The sequence below is a fragment of the Nomascus leucogenys genome, chromosome 12, assembly GCF_006542625.1.
Source record: "Nomascus leucogenys isolate Asia chromosome 12, Asia_NLE_v1, whole genome shotgun sequence".
In the NCBI taxonomy this organism is placed as follows: Eukaryota; Metazoa; Chordata; class Mammalia; order Primates; family Hylobatidae; genus Nomascus; species Nomascus leucogenys.
Window position 1 is genome coordinate 28251509 of NC_044392.1, and position 21365 is coordinate 28272873.

At 39.8% G+C, this 21365-nt stretch overlaps 1 protein-coding gene across 1 annotated transcript in view; it reads left to right on the top strand.

The window, feature by feature from the left end:
• SLC9C2 (solute carrier family 9 member C2 (putative)) overlaps positions 1 to 15626 on the top strand; it is a 99661-nt gene extending 84035 nt beyond the window's left edge. The window contains exons 22-26 of the mRNA XM_003258894.4: positions 1230 to 1397; positions 9206 to 9337; positions 11868 to 12053; positions 13556 to 13640; positions 15580 to 15626. Coding sequence (XP_003258942.4) covers positions 1230 to 1397; positions 9206 to 9337; positions 11868 to 12053; positions 13556 to 13640; positions 15580 to 15626 — 618 coding nt within the window. The remainder of the gene's footprint in view (positions 1 to 1229; positions 1398 to 9205; positions 9338 to 11867; positions 12054 to 13555; positions 13641 to 15579) is intronic.
• The last annotated feature ends 5739 nt before the right edge of the window (positions 15627 to 21365 follow it).

The window sequence follows — 21365 nt, forward strand, 5'->3', positions numbered from 1 at the left end:
AGACAGGAATCTTGGGGGGTCCTCCTTTAGAATGTTCCCACCTCAAATGCCATCATCTTTTCTTTGTTTGCAAAAAGCAGAGGCATTCTTCATTGCTCAAAGATCCTTTGAATTGCATTCAAAATTACAGCCATTAAAAAAAAAAAATTTGAACACCTCTGGAAGCATGAATGCCTTTAAAAGTCTGAATGCTAATTGCTGGGAGAGAATGACATTTTGCTTCCTGTTTCCTGTGTCTTGAACAATAACCTTCCTCTTTGATGTTTACAGCTAAACTTTCTGAAAAATTCTGTAATCCTTCTAATCCCAATTCTTTCAGCTTCCCCCTAAAATCTGATACTGTGCTTCTTTCTCCAGTTATGCCTACCAGTTATTTTCTTGAAGTAACTCAACCATCCCATGTTCATCCTAAAACCTTTTCCTGTTGATGTTGCATGGTAATTTTTCTTAAGCATTTTAAAAAGAGACAAGGCTTTCATTAACATCATGGCTTGGTTTGGAGGCATATTAATTCATAATATCTGATTTATGTGCCCATGCAATCAAAAGTTATTTCCACCTGATGCATTAGCCCATTGCGGTAAGAATATCTAATGGACTCAATGAGTGATTGCATTAGTTGCATACTATAATTTCCAGTTTTGGTGGGATTTTTTTTTTTTTCTTTGAGATGGAGTCTCACTCTGTCGCCCGGGCTGGAGTGCAGTGGCACGATCTTGGCTCACTGCCACCTCTGCCTCCTGGGTTCAAACCATCCTCCTGCCTCAGTCTCCTGAGTAGCTGGGACTACAAGTACACGTCACCATGCACGGCTAATTTTTGTATCTTTTTTTAGTGGAGACGGGGTTTCACCATGTTGGCCAGGCTGGTCTCAAACTCCTGGCCTCAAGTGATCCACCTGCCTCAGCCTCCCAAAGTGCTGGGATTACAGGCGTGAGCCACTGCACCCAGCCCTGGTGGGATTTTTATATAAGACAGGTATAAGTAGAAAGTTGTAAATAGGGGTCATCTGTAAAACTAAAGATTAGAAACAAATCCTTGCCTTGGTGAGTTTAAATGTTAAAGAAATCATGATTTTTTTTTTTCTTAAGCCTAATTCTTCTTTCACACCTGACAGGAGATCTTTGCCTTCCATTGGAAAGTTGTAAGAAATAGTGGGAGCTCCTATGATTTGATCAAAGCATTTTTAATTTTTTCTTTCCCTTTGCACACTTTTTTTCCCTTTGCAGTTGCATAGTTTATCTCCTACCTTTGGAATAGAGAGTAGCCAAAGGCCTGATGGAGGGTCCAGACCCATGTTTACAGAGTTCTGTACTACTGGGGACATAATTGGAGAGCTAAGCTGTCTGCTTAAGCGTGAAATTGAATATACCGTCATCTGTGAAACTAGTTTACAGGTAGGAAAATGGTTCTGTCATGAGTTATTAATTATTCCTCAAGTAAATAAAAAATACCAGCATCTTTTCTTTTTTGGGATTTTGACATCTTAGTCACCCAACCAGCTATTGGGAGGTAACATGGCTGAAGAGGCAGATTTAGTGTCTCACATGCCAGGCTCTGCCAAGCTCCACTGCATCCTGCCTAAGGGAGTAGTTATTTAACCTCCTTAAGTCTCAGTGTCCTTGTTTATGAAGTAGAGAGAATATCAACCTTTTGATGTTATGGGGATTAGGAAAACATCTACGTAAAATGCCTGACACATATAGGTGCTCAATAAATGGTCACCATTATGACAACAGTGTTTTTAAAGAATATTTATTTGTTTTTAAAACAACTCCATTAAAAAGTGGGCAAAAGATATGAACAGATACTTTTCAAAAGAAGACATACATGTGGCCAATAAGCATATGAAAAAAAGCTCAACATCACTGATCAATAGAGAAATGCAAATCAAAACCGCAATGAGATACCATCTCACACTAGTCAGAATGGCTGCTATTAAAAAGTCAAAAAGTAACAGGTGCTGGAGAGGTTGTGGAGAAAAAGGAACAATTACACACTGTTGGTGGGAGTATAAATTAATTCAACCATTGTGGAAGACAGTGTGACGGTTCCTCAAAGACCTAAAGACAGAAATACAATTGACCCAGCAATCCCATTACTGGGTATATACCCAAAGGAATGTAAATCATTCTATTATAAAGACACATGCACATGTATGTTCACTGCAGCACTATTCACAATAGCAAAGACGTGGAATCAACCTAAATGCCCGTCAATGACAGAGTGGATAAAGAAAACATGGTACATATATACCATAGAATTCTATGTAGCCCTAAAAAAGAGTGAGATCATGTCTTTTGCAGGACCTGTGGATGGAGCTGGAGGCCATTATCTTTAGTAAATTAATGCAGGAACAGAAAGCCAAATATCACATGTTCTCATGTATAAGTGAGAGCTAAATGATGAGAACACACAGACACAGAGAGGGGAATAAAACACACTGGGGCCTGTTGGAGGGTGGAGGGTGGGAGGAGGGAGAGAATCAGGAAAAATAACTACAGGTACTAGGCTTAATACATGGGTGATGAAATAATCTGTACAACAAACCCTCATGACACAAGTTTACCTATGTAACAAACCTGCATATGTACCACTGAACTTAAAAGATAAAAAAGGAATATTTGTTTGTTTTTAAACTTCCATCTATGTTTCATTTGCTAAGTAAGAAGTTATCTATTCAACACCTAAGTGTCCTGACATTTCACTAGGTGTGGGGAATTCAAATAGAAATGAGCCAAAGACCAAGGGACAAAGTGGTTCGTTAAATGGGTCCTGCTCCCTGTGCCACCCAACTGGGTAATACCCTCCAATAGGGGTTATCAGACACCCTATACAGGAGCGTTCCTACTGGCATCAGGTCAGTGCCCCTCAAGGTCAGAGATCCCAGAGGAAGGAGCAGGCACCCATCTTTGCTGTTCTCCAGCCTCATCGAGTGACATCTCCAGGTGCGGGAGCAAACCAGATGAATACGGCCTGAAGCAAACCCCCAGCAAACTGCAGCAGCCCTACAGAAGAAGGACCTGATCATTGCAGGAAAAACAGACAGAAAGCAACAACAACAGCATCAACAACCACAAAAATGTTCCCACAAAAATCCCATCCAAGGGTCAACAGCCTCAAAGATCAATATTAGACAAACTCATGAAGATGAGAAAGAATCAATGAAAAAACACTGAAAACTCAAAAGGCTAGAGTGCCTCTTCCCCTACAAATGATCGCAATGCCTGTCCAGCAAAGGCACAGAACTGGATGGAGGATAAGATGGATGAATTGACAGAAGTAGGCTTTGGAAGGTGGGTAGTAACAAACTCTGCTGGGCTAAAGGAGCATGTTCGAACCGAATGTTAAAGAAGCTAAGAATCTTCATAAAAGGTTACAGGAGCTGCTAACTAGAATAACCAGTTTAGAAAGGAACATAAATGACCTGATGGAGCTGAAAAACACAGCATGAACACTTCATGAAGCATGCACAAGGATCAATAGCTGAATCTATCAAGAGGAAGAAAGGATATCAGAGTCTGAAGACCATCTTGCTGAAATAAGGCATGCAGAGAAGATTAAAGAAAAAAGAATGAAAAGGAACAAACAAAACCTCTGAGAAATATGGGACTATGTAAAAAGACCAAACCTATGATTGATTGGAGTACCTAAAGAGAAAAGGAGAATGAAACCAAGTTGGAAAACACACTTCAGGATCAGGATGTTATCCAGGAGAACTTCCCTGACCTAGCAAGGCAGACCAACATTCAAATTCAGGAAATACAGAGAACACCACTAAGATACTCCATGAGAAGAACAACCCCAAGACATATAATCATCAGATTCTCCAAGGTTGAAATGAAGGAAAAAATGTTAAGGGCAGCCAGAGAGAAAGGCCAGGTCACCTACAAAGGGAAGCCCATCAGACTAACAGTGGACCTCTCTGCAGAAACCCTACAAGCCAGAAAACAGTGGGGGCCAATATTCAACATACTTAAAGAAAAGAATTTTCAACCCAGACCTTCATATCCAGCTAAACTAAGCTTCATAAAAAAAGGAGAAATAAAATTCTTTCTAGACAAGCAAATGCTGAGGGATTTTGTCACCACCAGGCCTGCCTTGCAAGAGCTCCTGAAGGAAGCACTAAATATGGAAAGGAACAACTGGTACCAGCCACTGCAAAAAGACTCCAAATATATAAAGACTAATGTCACTATGAAGAAACTGCATCAACTATTTTGCATAGTATGCAAAATAACCAGATAGCATCATGATGACAGGCTCAAATTCACACATAACAATATTAACCTTAAATGTAAATGGACTAAATGCCCCAGTTAAAAGACACAGACTGGCAAACTGGATAAAGAGTCAGGACTCACTGGTGTGCTACATTTAGGAGACTCATCTCACATAGGCTCAAAATAAAGGGATGGAGGAAAAATTACCAAGCAAATAGAAAACAAAAAAAAGCAGGGGTTGCAATTCTAGTCTCTGACAAAACAGACTTAATAAAGATCAAAAAAGACAAATAAGGGCATTACATAACAGTAAAGGGATCAGTTCAACAAGGAGAGCTAGCTATCCTAAATATATATGCACCCAAGACAGGACCACCCAGATTCATAAAGCAAATTCTTAGAGACTTACAAAGAGACTTAGACTCCCACACAATAATAGTGGGAGACTTTAACACCCCACTGTCAATATTAGATCAACAAGACAGAAAATTAACAAGCATATTCAGGACCTGAACGCAGCTCTGGATCAAGTGGAACTAATAGACATCTACAGAACTCTCCACCCCAAATCGACAGAATATACATTCTTCTCAGTGCCACATGACACTTATTCTAAAATTGACTACATAATTGGAAGTAAAACACTCCTTGGCAAATGCAAAAGAAGTGAAATCATAACAAACTCTCTCTCAGACCACAGTGCAATCAAATTAGAACTCAGGGTTGAGAAACTCACTCAAAACCATGGAAATTGAACTACATGGAAATTGAACAATCTGCTCCTGAATAACTCCTGGGTAAATAATGAAATTGAGGCAGAAATCAAGAAGTTATTTGAAACCAATGAGAACAAAGAGACAACATACCAGAATCTCTGGGACACAGCTAAAGCAATGTTAAGAGGTAAATTTATAGCACTAAATGCCCACATCAGAAAGCTAGAAAGATCTCAAATCAACACCCTAACATCACAATTAAAAGAGCTAGAGAAGCAAGAGCAAACAAATCCAAAAGCTAGCAGAAGACAAGAAATAACTAACATCAGAGCAGAAATGAAGGAGATAGAGACACAAAAAACCCTTCAAAAAATGAATGAATCCAGGAGCTGATTTTTTCAAAAAGATTAACAAAATAGACCGCTAGCTAGACTAATGAAGAAAAGAGAGAGAAATCAAACAGACACAATAAAAAATGATAAAGGGGATATCACCACTGACCCCACAGAAATACAAACTACCATCAGAGAATAAACACCTCTGTGTAAATAAACTAGAAAATCTAAAAGAAAAGGGTAAATTCTTGGACACATACACTCTGCCAAGACTAAACTAGGAAGAATTACAATCCCTGAATAGACCAAAAATTAGTTCTGAAATTGAAGCAGTAATTAATAGCCTGCCAACCAAAAAAAGCCCAGGACCAGATAGATTCACAGCCGAATTCCACCAGAGATACAAAGAGGAGCTGGTACCATACCTTCTGAAACTACTCCAAAGAGTTGAAAAGGTGGGACACCTCCCTAACTCATTTTATGAGACCAGCATCATCCTGATACCAAAACCTGGCAGAGGCACAACAACAACAAAAAGAAAACTTCAGGTCAATATTTCTGATGAACATCAATGTGAAAATCCTTAATAAAATGCTGGCAAACCAAATCCAGCAACACATCAAAAAAGTTTATCCACCACAATCAAGTCGGCTTCATCCCTGGCATGCAAGACTGGTTTGACATATGCAAATCAATAAACATAATCCATCACATAAACAGAACCAGTGACAAAACCACATGATCATCTCAATAGATGCAGAAAAGGCCTTAAATACAATTCAAATCCCTTCATGTTAAAAACTCGCAATAAAGTAGGTATTGATGGAGCATATCTCAAAATAATAAGAACTATTTATGACAAACCCACAGCCAATATCATACTGAATGGCAAAAGCTGGAAGCATTTCCTTTGGAACCTGGCGCAAAACAAGGATACTGTCTCTCACCACTCCTATTCAACATAGTATTAGAAGTTCTGGCTAGGGCAATCAGGAAAGATAAAGAAATAAAGGTATTCAAATGGGAAGAGAGGAAATCAAATTGTCTCTGTTTGCAGCTGACATGATTCTATATTTAGAAAACCCCATTGTCTCAGTCCACAAACTCCTTAAGCTGATGAGCAATTTCAGCAAAGTCTCAGGATACAAAATCAATGTGCAAAAATCACAAGCATTGCTATGCACCAACAACAGACAAGCAGAGAGCCAAATCATGAATGAACTCCCATACACAATTGCTACAAAGAGAATAAAATACCTAGGAACACAGCTAACAAGGGATATGAAGGACCTTTTCAAGGAGAACTACAAGCCACTCCTCAAGGAAATAAGAGGGGACACAAACAAATGGAAAAACATTCCATGCTCATGGATAGGAAGAATCAATAGCGTGAAAATGGCCATACTGCCCAAAGTTATTTATATATTCAATGCTATTTCCATCAACCTACCATTGACATTCTTCACAGAATTAGAAAAAATTATTTTAAATTTCATATGGAACCAAAAAAGAGCCCACATAGCCAAGACAATCCTAAGCAAAAAGAACAAAGCTGGAGGCATCACGCTACCTGACTTCCAACTATACTACAAGACTACAGTAACCAAAATAGCATGGTACTGGTACCAAAACAGACATATGGACCAATGGAACAGAACAGAGTCCTCAGAAATAACCCTACACATATACAACTATCTGATCTTCGACAAACCTGATAAAAACAAGCAATGCGGAAAGGATCTCCTATTCAGTAAATGGTGCTGGGAAAACTGGCGAGCCATATGCAGAAAACCGAAACTGGACCCCTTCCTTACACCTTATACAAAAATTAACTCAAGATGGATTAAAGACTTACATGTAAAACCCAAAACCATAAAAACCCTAGAAGAAAACCTAGGCAATACCACCCAGGACATAGGCATGGGCAAAGACTTCATGACAAAAATGCCAAAGGCAATTGCAACAAAAGCCTAAATTGACAAATGAGATCTAATTAAAGAGCTTCTGCACAGCAAAAGAAACTGTCATCAGAGTGAACAGGCAACCTACAGAATGGGAGAAAATTATTGCAATCTACCCATCTGACAAAGGTCTAATATCCGGAATCTACAAGGAACTTAAACAAATTTACAAGAAAAACTCCATCAAAAAGTGGGCAAAGGATATGAACAGACACCTCTCAAAAGAAGACATTTACGTGGCCAACAAACATATGAAAAAAAGCTCAACATCACTGATTGGAAAAATGCAAATCAAAACCACAGTGAGATACCATCTCACACCAGTCAGAATGGCAATTATTAAAAAGTCAGGAAATGGGCCAGGCGCGGTGGCTCACACCTGTAATCCCAGGACTTTGGGAGGCTGACGCAGGCGGATCATGAGGTCAAGAGATTAAGACCATCCTGGCCAAGATGGGGAAACCCCATCCCTACTAAAAATACAAAAACTAGCTGGGCATGGTGGCCCACCTATAGTCCCAGCTACTCGGGTGGCTGAGGCAGGAGAATTGCTTGAACCCAGGAGGTGGAGGTTGCAGTGAGCCGAGATGCACCACTGCACTCCAGCTTAGTGACAGAGTGAGATTCTGTCTCAAAAAAAAAGAAAGGAAAAAAAAAATCCAGGAAACAATAGATGCTTGTGAGGCTGTGGAGAATTAAGAACGCTTTCACACTGTTGGTGGGAATGTAAATTAGTTCAACCGTTGTGGAAGGCAGTGTGGTGATTCCTCAAGGACCTAGAACCAGAAATACCATTTGACCCAGCAATCCCATTACTGGGTATATACTCAAAGGAATATAAATCATTCTACTATAAAGACACATGCACATGTATGCTTATTGCGGCACTATTTACAATAGCAAAGACATGAAACCAACATAAATGCCCATCAATGATAGACTGGATAAAGAAAATATGGTACATACACACCATGGAATACTATGCAGCCATAAAAAAGAATGAGAACATGTCCTTTGCAGGGACATAGATGAAATTGGAAGCCACCATCCTCAGCAAACTAACACAGGAATAGAAAACCAAACACTGCATGTTCTCACTCCTAATTGGGAGTTGAACAATGAGAACACATGGACACAGGGAGGGGAACATCACACACCAGGGACATTTGGGGATTGAGGGGGTGAGGGGAGTGAGAACATTAGAATAAATAGCTAATGCATGGGGGGCCTAAAACCTAGATGACATGTTGATAGGTACAGCAAACCACCATGGCACACTTAGACCTATGTAACAAACCTACACATTCTGTACTTGTATCCTGGAACTTAAAGTAAAATAAAATAATTTAAAAAAAAAAAAGAAATGAGCCAAAGAATTCTCAATCTTTGGAGATTATCTGATGCAACAGAGCAGGATCCAGAGTCTTAGGGGTGTGTGGAGTGGAAGGAAATGTTGTTTTAGCTATTTCATGTCATTTCATTTTTGGAAGAGGAGAGAAGGCATGAGTTTAGTCATAAGGCTGAATTGAATTCACTGAAGTTCGTGTAACTTGAATCTGAAAGTGTATCTTTTTTATTCAGCTGAACTATTTGCCTCTGGAAACAAATACTGTGAATGAGCTCATGTTATCTACCATGACAATAAAAATAGATAAGTTCACATGGCTTAGCTCCTGAATCCTGGACTTTGAGCTCATGAGCCATATCCTTCATTATATCTATTGACTGATATACATTTTTCTGGTCTCTTATTAAAGTCTATAGCTTTAATCACACCATACATTTTATCATCTTATACTTAGCAAACAACCATTTTCACAATACAAATGCTTCTATATGACAAGAGCATCATAATTATGCTAGAATCGATAGTTTTTCTGAAGGTTAAATCTGCAGGCATCTTGTTTTTTGATGGTCTTGTAATTTAGTTCTACATCAAGCTGCTATGGCCTGGTTCCTTTTTGTTTTAGGCCTGCTTTATCTCCCTGGAGGATTTATATGAAGGCTTCGATGCCTTCTGGCCATCTCTGGAATATAAAGTATGGCTAAAGCTTGCTGTCAGTACTGCCTATCAGTATTTTGAATCAAGTCTTATTGAAGAGGTAAGTCACATGATTAAAATATTAACAAATTGAATTTTTATGCATTGTAGTTTTTACAGAATGCATTTCATATTTTTGAGACAAAAATAGAAAGGAAATTTGTGTTTGATTTTTTTTTTTTTTTTTTTTGAGACAGAGGCTCACTCTATTGCCCAGGCTGGAGTGCAATGGTGCAGTCTCAGCTCACTGCAACCTCTGTCTCCCAGGTTCGAGGCAGTTCTCCTGCCTCAGCCTCCCAAGTAGCTGGGATTATAGGCGCCTGCCACCACCCCCGGCTAATTTTTTTATTATTAGTAGAGACGGGGTTTCACCATGTTGGCCAGGCTGGTCTTGAACTCCTCACCTCAAGTGATCTACTCACCTTGGCCTCCCAAAGTGCTGGGATTATAGGCTTGAGCCACCGTGCCTGGCCCTGTGTTTGATTTCCTAAAATGAGATTGCTAGAATTTTAACTGCTGTCTTATCCTGAGTTCCTACAGGTTGTCAATCCTTTTGTCACAGCTAATTTTCCCAAGCTACTTGCAATCATTTCTAAAAAAAAAAAAGAAGGTAGATTTAGCAAATTCAAAATAGGTAGATCCCCCCTGAACCAAGCATAGTGTTAATCAGAATGTGTTAACAAACGCTCTGTCTGTATTTATTATTGCCTACTCTGCCGATGTTAATGTAAGTCTATAAATCTCCTGCCTTTTCAAAATCTTTGTGGAGGTGACTGAGCCTCTCTTATGGACTTCCCCTCCAAAGAGTAGTCGTTCAAGTTTGTCTCTGGACAAGCACAATTTACAATCTCACATTTGTATCCTATTTAGTAACTATTGGAACCCTTACTAGCTAGTGAGTCAGGAACTGGGGAAGTGAACTGGGAAAGATCAGAAGTTCAGTAATATTCACTGAACTGAGCGACTGGATATAAATAAACATTGGGTTAAAAAATGAGTGTGTCATACAAGCCAGTCAGGTTTCTTTTACTATATTGCAATAATAACTTTCAGAAAAATTTTAGCAGAGGGATAAGGGGATTGGAATTCTTCTCTTTTCCTTTTACCTTGCCTCTTCATGAGAAGTGGGACAAATTTAGAGTCTAGTATGAAACTTCAGGGGTGAGAATTAGGACCAACGGATAGAAACTGTATGGACTCAGACTTGACTCAATAATAAGGTGAATGTCCTTTACATTTTTTTTAATTCACAAGCAACACATATGCATTATATAAATGAGAAAGTACAGATACAAAACATTAAAAAGTTGTATTTATTATTAAACAGCGAACCTCTATTTAATACTTAGTTTCTTTCTTTTTTTTTTCCATTAAAGAACTAGCCAATTAAGACTTTTTTCCCCCTAAATCACGGAACTCAAAATGTATATGCATTTTAAAATCAAATGAGAACAGCTGATTGTTTTTAGATTTTCTAGTTGTGAAATACTAGATAAATTTGCTAATTTTTAAATGTTTTTGGTTCCCAGTTGTGCTGGTGCCCTCAGCAAATAAATGTATGATTCGCCTGTCAGTGACTGAGATTCAAGGACTGGCTCATGTAGCTGTGTCCTGCATGGGGGTGGAGATGTTTAGACTGAGCTGACAGCCCTGTCAGGGCCCTGTGCAGGAGATTCCTACTGTTGGGCTGATCTCTAAATTCCTGGGTTAGTTTGCAAGCACAGCTGTAACAAAGTACCACAAAGTGGGTGGCGTAAAAAAACCAGAAATACATTGTTTCACAGTTCTGGAGGCTAGAAATTAGAAATCAAGGTGTTGGGAGGGTTGGCTCCTACTGACGGGCTGTGAGGGAGAATCTGGGCCAGGCCTCCCTCCTTGGCTTATAAATGGCTGCCTTTATATTCACGTGGCATTCTCCCTGTGTGCAAGTCTGCGTCCAAATTTCCTCTTTTTATAAGGACACTAGTTGTTCAAATTAGAGGCCCACCCTATTCCAGTATGACTTCATCTTAACTAATTGCATCTGCAATGACCTATTTCCATAAGGTCGCATTCCAGGATACTGGGAGTTAGGACTTCAGCATAAGAATTGGGTGGGAGGTGGTGTGTGTGTGTGTGTGTGTGTGCACAATTCAACCCATAATAACTCCCTCCCAGTTCTAAAGTCTATGACTCTGAGCCTTTAAGTATAGCTCAGACTCTAGCTGGCTTTGTTTTGGCTTTGTGTTATTCCTATTCACCTGTCAAGTGGAACGTAAGCTTACTTCTGGGTGAAACTCTGAATCTTTTAAGACTGAGTCTTGTGCAAATAGAAATCTCCTGAGTCATAGCCGACTACCCTGCTGTGGCTGAGAGCTCACAGTTTAGGGCTGGGCAACAGTATCCAGGGCCCATTAACAGCACAAACACTTGGAATTTAGAAATTTGTCAGAGGCCATTCTGAATGCTAAATAAATCCTGTCTGTTGGTGCCAGGGGCTGTGTACCTTCTGACATCCTCAAATAATTCAGATAGATCAGTGAATCTGTTTTCTTCTTGATACCATCTGTCAGTTTGTATGACTTATTTTTTAAAATGCAATTTTATTGTAGGACTTAAAGTTTCAGAAGTGTGTGATGTTCAATCAAGCATATGTGGAAACTTTATCAAGCTATAATGACATGACTATTGATAATATGACCATGAAATTTGTTATCATTGTGTATGGCAGTGTAATTGACACTAAGACAGGGGAACCATATTTTGCACCTTGCATTATACCTACAACCTGTGAGCAGGTAAGAAGTATCATGCTTTTCACGGTGCTCCAAAAGTGACTTTAAAACTCAACTGACCACCTTAAAAAGAAATTTAACCTGGAATGACCCTGTAGTTCTTACTTGCCTTTTACAGACAGTAAAAATGTACCGAGGGCTTCTGTGTACTGTAATACAGGTGCCCTACACAAGGGTGTGCCCAAGGGACAGGCAGCTGGAATCTGCCTGCTGTTTGCTTGCCATACCCTTTGCCCTGGCGTGGGGCTGTGCCAAAGGAAGGATGAGATGCTATAAGTTTTCCCTAGTTTACACCAAGGCAACGATGCTGTGTTCTAGCATAGCTCTGGAAGTATCTGCACTGGTTGACAAAAAAGGAGTAGAGTAGGGGCCACATCACTTTGTTGACACATTAGGGGCTATGGGCACTTGATAGTAGATCCTGGGCCCTGGGCCTCAGCATTCCATACCTTTGTAAAGACAAAGGAAGTGTGACCACCTAGGACATAACAGGGCATGGGAAGGGGAGAAGCAAAGTCCCTAATGGCCCAAGCTGCTTGCCACTGGGCAAAGGACTGGGGAGGACCCAGAGGCCATGGGAAGAGCTGACATCTCTTTAAATCTGGGAGTAAGTTTCTCCCTTATGGGAGAGACCTTTTTTGCCAGTTCAGACTGTGAAAAGTTGTTATGAAAATCTGTCCTGGAAAAGTTGGTAAGCCTAAAAAGTGAATTTTCTCCTTTCAAAATATTCTTATTTTGTACCTTTCATCAATTCAGATGATGAAGGTAATTTAAATGTTTTTAATAGAAAATTAAAATCTTGTTTAGCTTTGAAACAAAGGATGGAGGTAAGAGGCAAGGGGGCAACAGGAGTAATACTGCAGCTTAGTTTCTTAAGAGACCAGGGTTTGGAGTCAGGCACACAGGCTTAAAACTTGACCCTTGTGCCTACTTGTACTTGAGCTTAGGTAAGCTGCTTAACCTTTCTGACCCTCAATTTCCTTCTTAGTAAGATAGGGATATGGTCAGCAGCCATCTTATTGGGTTATTGTGAGGATTAAATGAGATAATATGTGGTAATCTAAAAATGATAGTTATAATGATTACTTCTTTGATGCTGGCATTCTGGGAGGCAGATTTTATGGCACATGGGACAAATGGTCTAAGAAAGGAAGACAGTCTTGCCATCCTGGGAATGCTGAGCCTTGAGCCCTTGAGCATCAGTGTAGGAGTAAAAGTAGCTTACTGGATGCTGGGGATTCCCTGCTTTCCAAACTGGGAATTTCCAGCCTAGTTACAAGTAAGGTGTAGAAATTTCCTCTCTGGTGTCTAAATATGCAAGGACAATTTGTTGGTCTAAGACTTCTCAACATCAAAGAGGATTTGAAATTTAGAATATAGAGCCAAGATTGAAGACCCAGCTCTGGGCTTTGGCTTATTTTTTATACTCTTTGGAAAGATTAGGAAGCAGCCAGGTTAGAGATCAAAGAATGCTCTTTTGACTAATTTTGACTTTTCTCCTCTAGGTTCAGGGAACTTCTGATTTAAGCAAGCTGCTGATAATCCGAGCATCTGAGCTTACCCAAAGAAATAGTAACACCAATCTCATGGGTAAGGGGTAGACCTTTAGTGGTAGGAAAACTATTGAGAAGGAACTTCAATACATGTAAAATTCCTTTAACTCTAAGAAAGTGATTTGAGAGGGCACTCTGTGGGTTTATCATTAGTCCCCATCCTCGGGCCCACCCTGGCTGTCACATTGCTCTGGGAGGTCACATATGGGAGACTTCCAGACCCTAAAATCCATGTGGCTCCTTCCTCTGCCATGTCCCTCCCTCCATACACTAGTCAGAGGAGAGCAGCTTCTGCGGTGCACTCTGTTGCTGCCCTGGTAGGCTGGAGCCACACGGTGCTGGCAGTGCAAGAATGGAGAGGGAACAGACTCTTTCACAGGAGCCCAGGTATGGGGAACTGGTTTGTTCCCAGCAACTGAAGGGAAGAGGGAACCTTACCCATGCTTAGTGAGTATTCCAAAGCATGGTCACAGCTACAGGTCAAATGACTTGCCTTGAGTATGCCTTGATAGTCACTGAGTAGTTATAGTTATGTTTATTAGCATCCAACTGCATGCATCATGGTGCTAAGCATTATACAGAGAAGACTTGATTGGAAGAGCTTGCTCTAGAAAAAACACACACAAGATCTTTCATCTTGTGCTCAGCATCCCTGTCCTCCCAAGCCCAATGACAACATTCTCCCAGCTGCCCCAGCTTGAGGACACACTCTAGGTTTGTAACTCTAACCTGCACCATCCCAGTGTCTACAATTCATGTGATCCATCAGTTTAGATATTATGCAGTTCTTAATGGATTGTTGCTTTGGGGGGAGGATTTACATGATTTCAAATTGTGTGCGAAGAGTGAGGTTTTCTCAGTGTCTTATATCTCACTATTTCTCAATTGCATGCTTTTTATAAAATGCAGCCCCACTGTGTGCTGGGTACTGTGCCAAGTGCCAATTGGTGAGTGAGCCAGATAAAGTGTTTGCCTTCATAGGGAGGAGAGACAGATATTTAATAAGTAATTATGCCTTTCCCTTGGCAGCAATTTGAACCTCAGAGGTTCCTGTGGCTCACCCTCCATCCCCTCTTCTAGGGTCATATGCAGCACTGTGATTTAGGGAGCCCCCTCTGCTCCTGGGTCACCTGTCCAAGTTGGCTAGCACTGAGATGACCATTTCCCCAGCTCACACAGTCTCTGAAGGTCTGCCGCTCTGCTGCTTCCAAATCACTCTTGGGGCACAGGAATCTATGGCAAGGCTGGGAACTCAGGGCCTAGCATCAGCCCCCTTGGGGCACCGTAAGAAGGGCTATTGAGTCAGAGATCTTAAGCACTGTCAGGGAGCAGGGCACAGGTCCCTAGTGTTCTTGTGCCCACAGGCCCCTTTTCTTGATGAGTTCCTCTGTAATCATTTTTAGATAGAGGGAAACACATCACTTTGTATTCCTCATGGGTTTGAGACAAAAGTCACAAATGGTAGGCACATGGACTGGATCTTTGACTCTTAATTTGTTTAAGAGTCACTTGTTTTCTTTTAAAATTTTAAAATTAGTTGCCAAGTAGAAACGAATGTTTTGGATTTTAAAAATGCAGATTTTGAAGTTTTCATGAAAAAATAAGGTCTGCCGGCACTCAGCCCTCATTCCTATACGTGGCAACAGATAGGGCTGAGTTTCAGTTGGCTTCTATAGACGGAGCAGACGGTCTGCAGCTTGCCACAGTCCACACTGCTCGCTCTCGCCTTTTCCCAGCCCACTTCAACTGTTTACATGATCTGCCTATTCTCATATGAGTTTGTCAGCCCTTGTATTGGACTTTAAGGAGCCTACTACAAACCTCCGAGGGAAGAAAAAACAGGGACATTTGAGAAGGGGAAGGGAAAAGGGAAACTTATAGGGAGAAAGCAAATAGATATTTCAAAATATTTTCTGGTTGCGTTTACTCTTAAATTCCTAATTTACTTTTTCTGTTCAATGCTTGGATTTGGTTAGCCTCAGTCAACACTGGTCTTCGAATAACCAGGAGAGAATATAAATAGAAGACAAAAGATGAGGTAATAAACTTGACATTTTGATTAGATTTCTTTCTTATTGCAAATATTGAACTATACAGCTAAAATAAATTGAGGCAAAATAGCAAATTGTAGGTGGTGAGAAAAGACACTCCTAGCTACAACTCATTAATTTGGACAAATTAGAATAAAGCCCATTTAAATTACTTAAAAATTAAAATTACAGAGTATTTTTGAAAGATGTAATTTTGCCCCACCCCATTTTCCCCCCCTTACTGATATTTAGGTCAAAGAGTAGGGATCTAGGGAATTTGGGTTGAGGAGGGACATACATCATGCACACGTGTAGACATTAGAGTCTAAATATCCATGCTTCTGCCTTTGGAGTGTGGATTCCTGGATGTATAGATTGCCATGCTTGCAGTTTGTGGAGTCACAGGCTGATCACAGGCATCTTCCTAGAGTACCAATTTTACCTGAGCATCTTTTAAAGAAAAAGGTTAACTCATTTAACTGATAGGTTATTTAAAACATTTAATATTAAAAAACATATTATCGAGTAGGATGACAAATTTGCAGGAATTTTTAAGATAAAACGAGATTTCAAAACATTTTGTTATGGAGAGTAATGAAGATTTTTGCCCCCACATCTTTTCCTTCTTTTCTCAGTAACCAGGACAAATTTAGAGAAGTTTGAGAAGGCTGGAAGTCATGCCTAGAGTTGAAAAGGAACATGGGCCTGTCATATTGGACCAGGACAGAATAGAGACGAGTTTGGTGGTGGTGGGGCAGCCTGCAAGGCTCATGACTCTAGAGGTCTCTATTAGGGCTCCTGTTTGGGCCACAGCAGACTGCTGGGTGAACTGGAGGAGCAGATGGCTCTGACAGGGTAATAGGGTGCTAGACAAATGCAGAAGTGGGCCAGGTAGCAGTGATGGTGCTAAGCACAGGCTTCAAGGACCTTTAGCCTTTTCCCAGCCAGGTGCCAAGTCATCCCAGATAAACAGCTTTTTTTTTTTGAGATGGAGTCTCACTCTGTCACACAGGCTGGAGTACAGTGGCACAATCTTGACTCACTGCAACCTCTGCTTCCCGGGTCCAAGCGATTCTCCTGCCACAGCCTCTGGAGTAGCTGGGACTATAGGCACATGCCACTATGCCCGGCTACTTTTTTTGTATTTTTAGTAGTGACAGGGTTTCACCGTGTTAGCCAGGATGGTCTCGATCTCCTGACCTCATGATCTGCCTTCCTTGGCCTCCCAAAGTGCTGGGATTACAGGTGTGAGCCACCGCACCCAGCCATAAACAGCAAGAGAAGTCCCTTGGCCCACCTTATCCCCAACTAGACAGCCACCCTAAGACTCTTCTAATAGCAGTGTTGGTCCTGCCACTGTTGTTTAGGATAATCAAGGTGGTTTGCAGTATATTTGTTGGGGAAAGGAAAGTTGCATTGACCAAACTTACGGTCAATAGTTCCTTTAAACCAGGTAACCTGGTTCTTTTTAGGTAGCCCTCCTCGGGCCTTCCTCTCCACTCTCTTAAAGGGACCCTATTTCACAAAGGGGAATTAAGAATCAAATAATTGGGCCGGGCATGGTGGCTCACGCCTATAATCCCAGCACTTTGGGAGGCCCAGGCGGGCGGATCACGAGGTCATGAGATCGAGACCATCCTGGCTAACACGGTGAAACCCCGTCTCTACAAAAAATACAAAAAATTAGCTGGGCGTGGTGGTGGGCACCTGTATTTCTAGCTACTCGGGAGGCTGAGGCAGAAGAATGGCAAGAACCCGGGAGGTGGAGGTTGCAGTGAGCCATGACCATGCCACTGCACTCCAGCCTGGGTGACAGAGTGAGACTCTGTCTCAAAAAAAAAAAAAAAAAAGAAATAATTGAGTTCCTCATTTGTTACTATCTTGTACAGCCCCCATTACTTAAAAAGATTCCCATTTACAAAAAAAGTTTCCAGTAGCCCTGCAGTCATAAAGTTAATTGGAATTCAACTTCTGTAACATTTCTCCTCTTCTTAAACACACCTTTGATAGACTACTCTCATTGAATTAATGAATTAATGTAGTATCTTTTCCCAAGATGACAGTGTAGAGATGCACATGTAATTAATTATATGCATCACTCAAAACTCTTCATATGAAGATCTTTTAGGAGGAATGGTTCAGATAATAAAATAGAAATGCTTACATAAGTTTTCTGGTTCCATTTAACAGGTAAGAAGTTTTTCCTGAAATGTTTATAGGCTAATATTTAACTTTTGACTTTCTTTTATAGTTGAAAACTGGATACCATTTTAGAAAAGGGTATTAATGATACAAATATGATGTATGGAGTCAGGTTAAAGACCAAGCTACTTTCCTCGCTCAAATGCTAAAGGATTATCTGCAAGGAGTTTACTTAGAAGCTACTGAAACAGGTTACTGCTGCATTTATTTTTTAAGCAATGGATGGACTGCTGTAAAAATTCTTAATTTTAAGTAGTTGCATTATATTTGAGATGTTAAAAAATTCTTCAGGATAGTATAAAATACACTGAAACATATGTCCTACCAAATGAAACCCTGTTTCCAGCTAAGAGCAAATTTTAACATAGAGAGTTATAAAAAGTGTTGTATAATTGATATGTTACTGTCTAAGCATAGAACCTGTAATTTTCATTTGTGAAATTGTTATAACTAGTGCCTCCCTAATATTTCCCAGAGTATAGCTATTCTCCCCTTCCCGATTTGGTAAATATTGAAAACCAGAATTATATTCCACAAACTTAGTAACTTTCAGTAAGTAACTAACTTCTGCTTTCGGTAAAACTTAGGAGAAATTAATATTCTCACATTGCATAGTACTGTTTGATGTCACCTTTCATTTTATTTTTAAAAATCAAATAAAGTTGAGTTTTATGGTTTTCTGTTTATTATTAGAACCCATTATTCCTTTTCATCTCAACAAGACTGAAAGGAATACTTTAGAAGAAAACCATAATAGTGGTGTTACAGGAAAGGGGTCAGATCCAGACCCCAAGAAAGGGTTCTTGGATCTCATGCAAGAAAGAATTCAGGTCGAGTCCACAGTGCAAAGTGAAAGCAAGTTTATTAAGAAAGTAAAGAAATAAAAGAATGGCTACTCCACAGACAGAGCAGCCCCGAAGGCTGCTGGTTGCCTATTTTTATGGTCATTTCTTGATGATATGCTAAACAAGGGGTGGATTATTCATGCCTCTCCTTTTTAGACTGTACAGGGTAACCTCCTGACATTGCCATGGCATTTGTAAACTGTCATGGTGCTGGTGGGAACGTAGCATGAGGACGACCAGAGGTCATTCTTGTCGCCATTTTGGTTTTTGATGGGTTTTGGCTGGCTCCTTTACTGCAACCGTTTTATCAGCAAGGTCTTTATGACCTGTGTTTTGTGCTGACCTCATATCTCATCCTGTGACTTAGATTGCTTTATCTGTCTGGGAATGCAGCCCAGTAACTTTCAGCCTCATTTTACCCAGCTCTTATTTAAGATGGAGTTGTTCTGGTTCACATGTCTCTGACATTTCCCCCTCCCTTTTATAAAAGAACCCTTAACCCTAAGGGTTGCAGAGGGATGAAGATCCATCTTCTGTAGCTTTTTCAGGTTGAATGGGATGATGATATTCTTGCCTAACTATGAGGGTCTCTTGCATTCAAGGTAGAGAGGTGCTTAGTGAGAAAGCATCAGTATAGTAAGGTCCATTCATAATTCTTGAATTTTGACAAAAGGTGATATCTGGAAGATTAATAAGTGTTTAATTTAAGAAAACATTTAGGCCTGGGTGTGGTGGCTCACGTCTGTAATCCCAACACTTTGGGAGGCCAAGGTGGGTGGATCATGAGGTCAGGAGTTTGAGACCAGCCTGGTCAATATGGTGAAACTCCATCTCTACTAATAATTCAAAAATTAGCCGGATGTGGTGGCATGCGCCTGTAGTCCCAGCTACTCAGGAGGCTGAGGCAGGAGAGTCACTTGAACCTGGGAGGCAGAGGTTGCAGTGGGCCGAGAGCACGCCACTGCACTCCAGCCTGGGCAACAGAGCGAGACTCTTCTCAAAAAAAAAAAAAAAAAAAAAAAAGGAAACATTTAGTAGGCTAGTTCTGTTTTCCTACACAAATAGTATAACAGCAATATATTCCACCACAAGAGTAAAGCAAAACAAGTAAAGTTGTATTCTAAGTAAACTAAATTAGAAGGCTTTTCATAAACTGGACAACTGTTGGAGCTAAGCTGGTATGGGGTTAGTTGGTTGTAATGTGCCCAGAATTACAATACTGATCCAGATTTTTACATTACTCATCCTCTTGTTTTTTTCTGAGCAACAATCAGAGATTACTGGTTGGTTCACAGGAATAAGCAGGGTTAGCCTAAATTGCAGAAACAGAAACAACTAATGAGACTAGAATTTAATAACAAGTGTACCATAGTTGTTGAAACATAATATTTCTCTCTCCAGTTTTCCATTTTTACTAAAGACAAATCATGGTGAGACTGATTAACTTTATTATACTTGGCCTGATTATTTATATAAAGTGCAGCAAGAATAATTATTTTTCACATAGGTTTTTTAATTGACTTTGATGGAACTCTGTTTTATAAGAAATCTCAGGTAAGGCTTTTTAAAAGCTGAGTCCAGCCATGGGTTTTTACCCTCTAATACCTATGAGTTGGCTAAGTTTCTTTCCTCTTGCAGTCTCAAGATAACTTACTTCTACTTCTACTGGAATTGATAGAAAGTGACATTCTTTACTTACCAGAAGTCAGAAACTCTGTGCAGGGATTGTGTAGGCAAGGTATGAGGCCAGTTCCCCGAAGGGCTTTTATTGGCTCTACAAGTTAATTTTAATTCCTTAAAGGAAAACACACCATTCCAATGAAAGCCTTGGAAAAATAACCAATTTCTCCAATTGTGCCCTTTTACAAAAGAAAACAGATTCTTATTGTACTTATGCAAATAACTTTATTGCCATAAGTTAGGAATACTCACAACTAGTTTCCAAATTCTGGAGAGATCAGGTAGAGAGAAACAAATATGCTCTAAATTTTGTTCACAGTAGTATATTTTACTCAATTGCTAAAAGCTGTAAATAGAAAAGCTCAAAAGAAAAGTTTCCTTGACTTTGAAAAACAAAACAAAGGATCACAGCATTTTAAGCAAAGTTAAAAAGATTAGTTCAGTTTTCCATTGGTTCAGTTAGTTTAGTTAACACCTGTTCTATTTTATATTCATGAACATTCCAGCTCTTCATGAGAGTTCTAAAAGTTGTTTTCTCTATTCTAGTGTTATAATCTCCAAAGTTATCAGAAAAACCTGCATTTAAGAACACCTGTTAGAGTTCTATAATTTATTATAAACCACCTTCTAAAGAGGATTAAAACAAGGTAATATATGTAATGTCTGTGGCTGACAAAATGTTTTAGGGCAGCCACAGTCAAAGAAACAATTGACAAGAAAATTTGTTCCCTCTGTGGCATACAATGATTTTATGTAACAATTGTAATTGTTACTGATAATGTACACTAAGTCATATCAGAATTATAGGAGTTTCCCATAATTTTGGAATATATACCAATAATACATTTATGAAAATACAGCCCAAAGAAAACCAAACACTATTTTATATTTGACAATACTTCCTGTATGACTTTTGTACCAAATAAGCCAAATGTCACTGTTGCATTAGTGCATTATTTATGTCAAACCCAATTCTTAATAAAACCTTATAAATAAATCCATCCA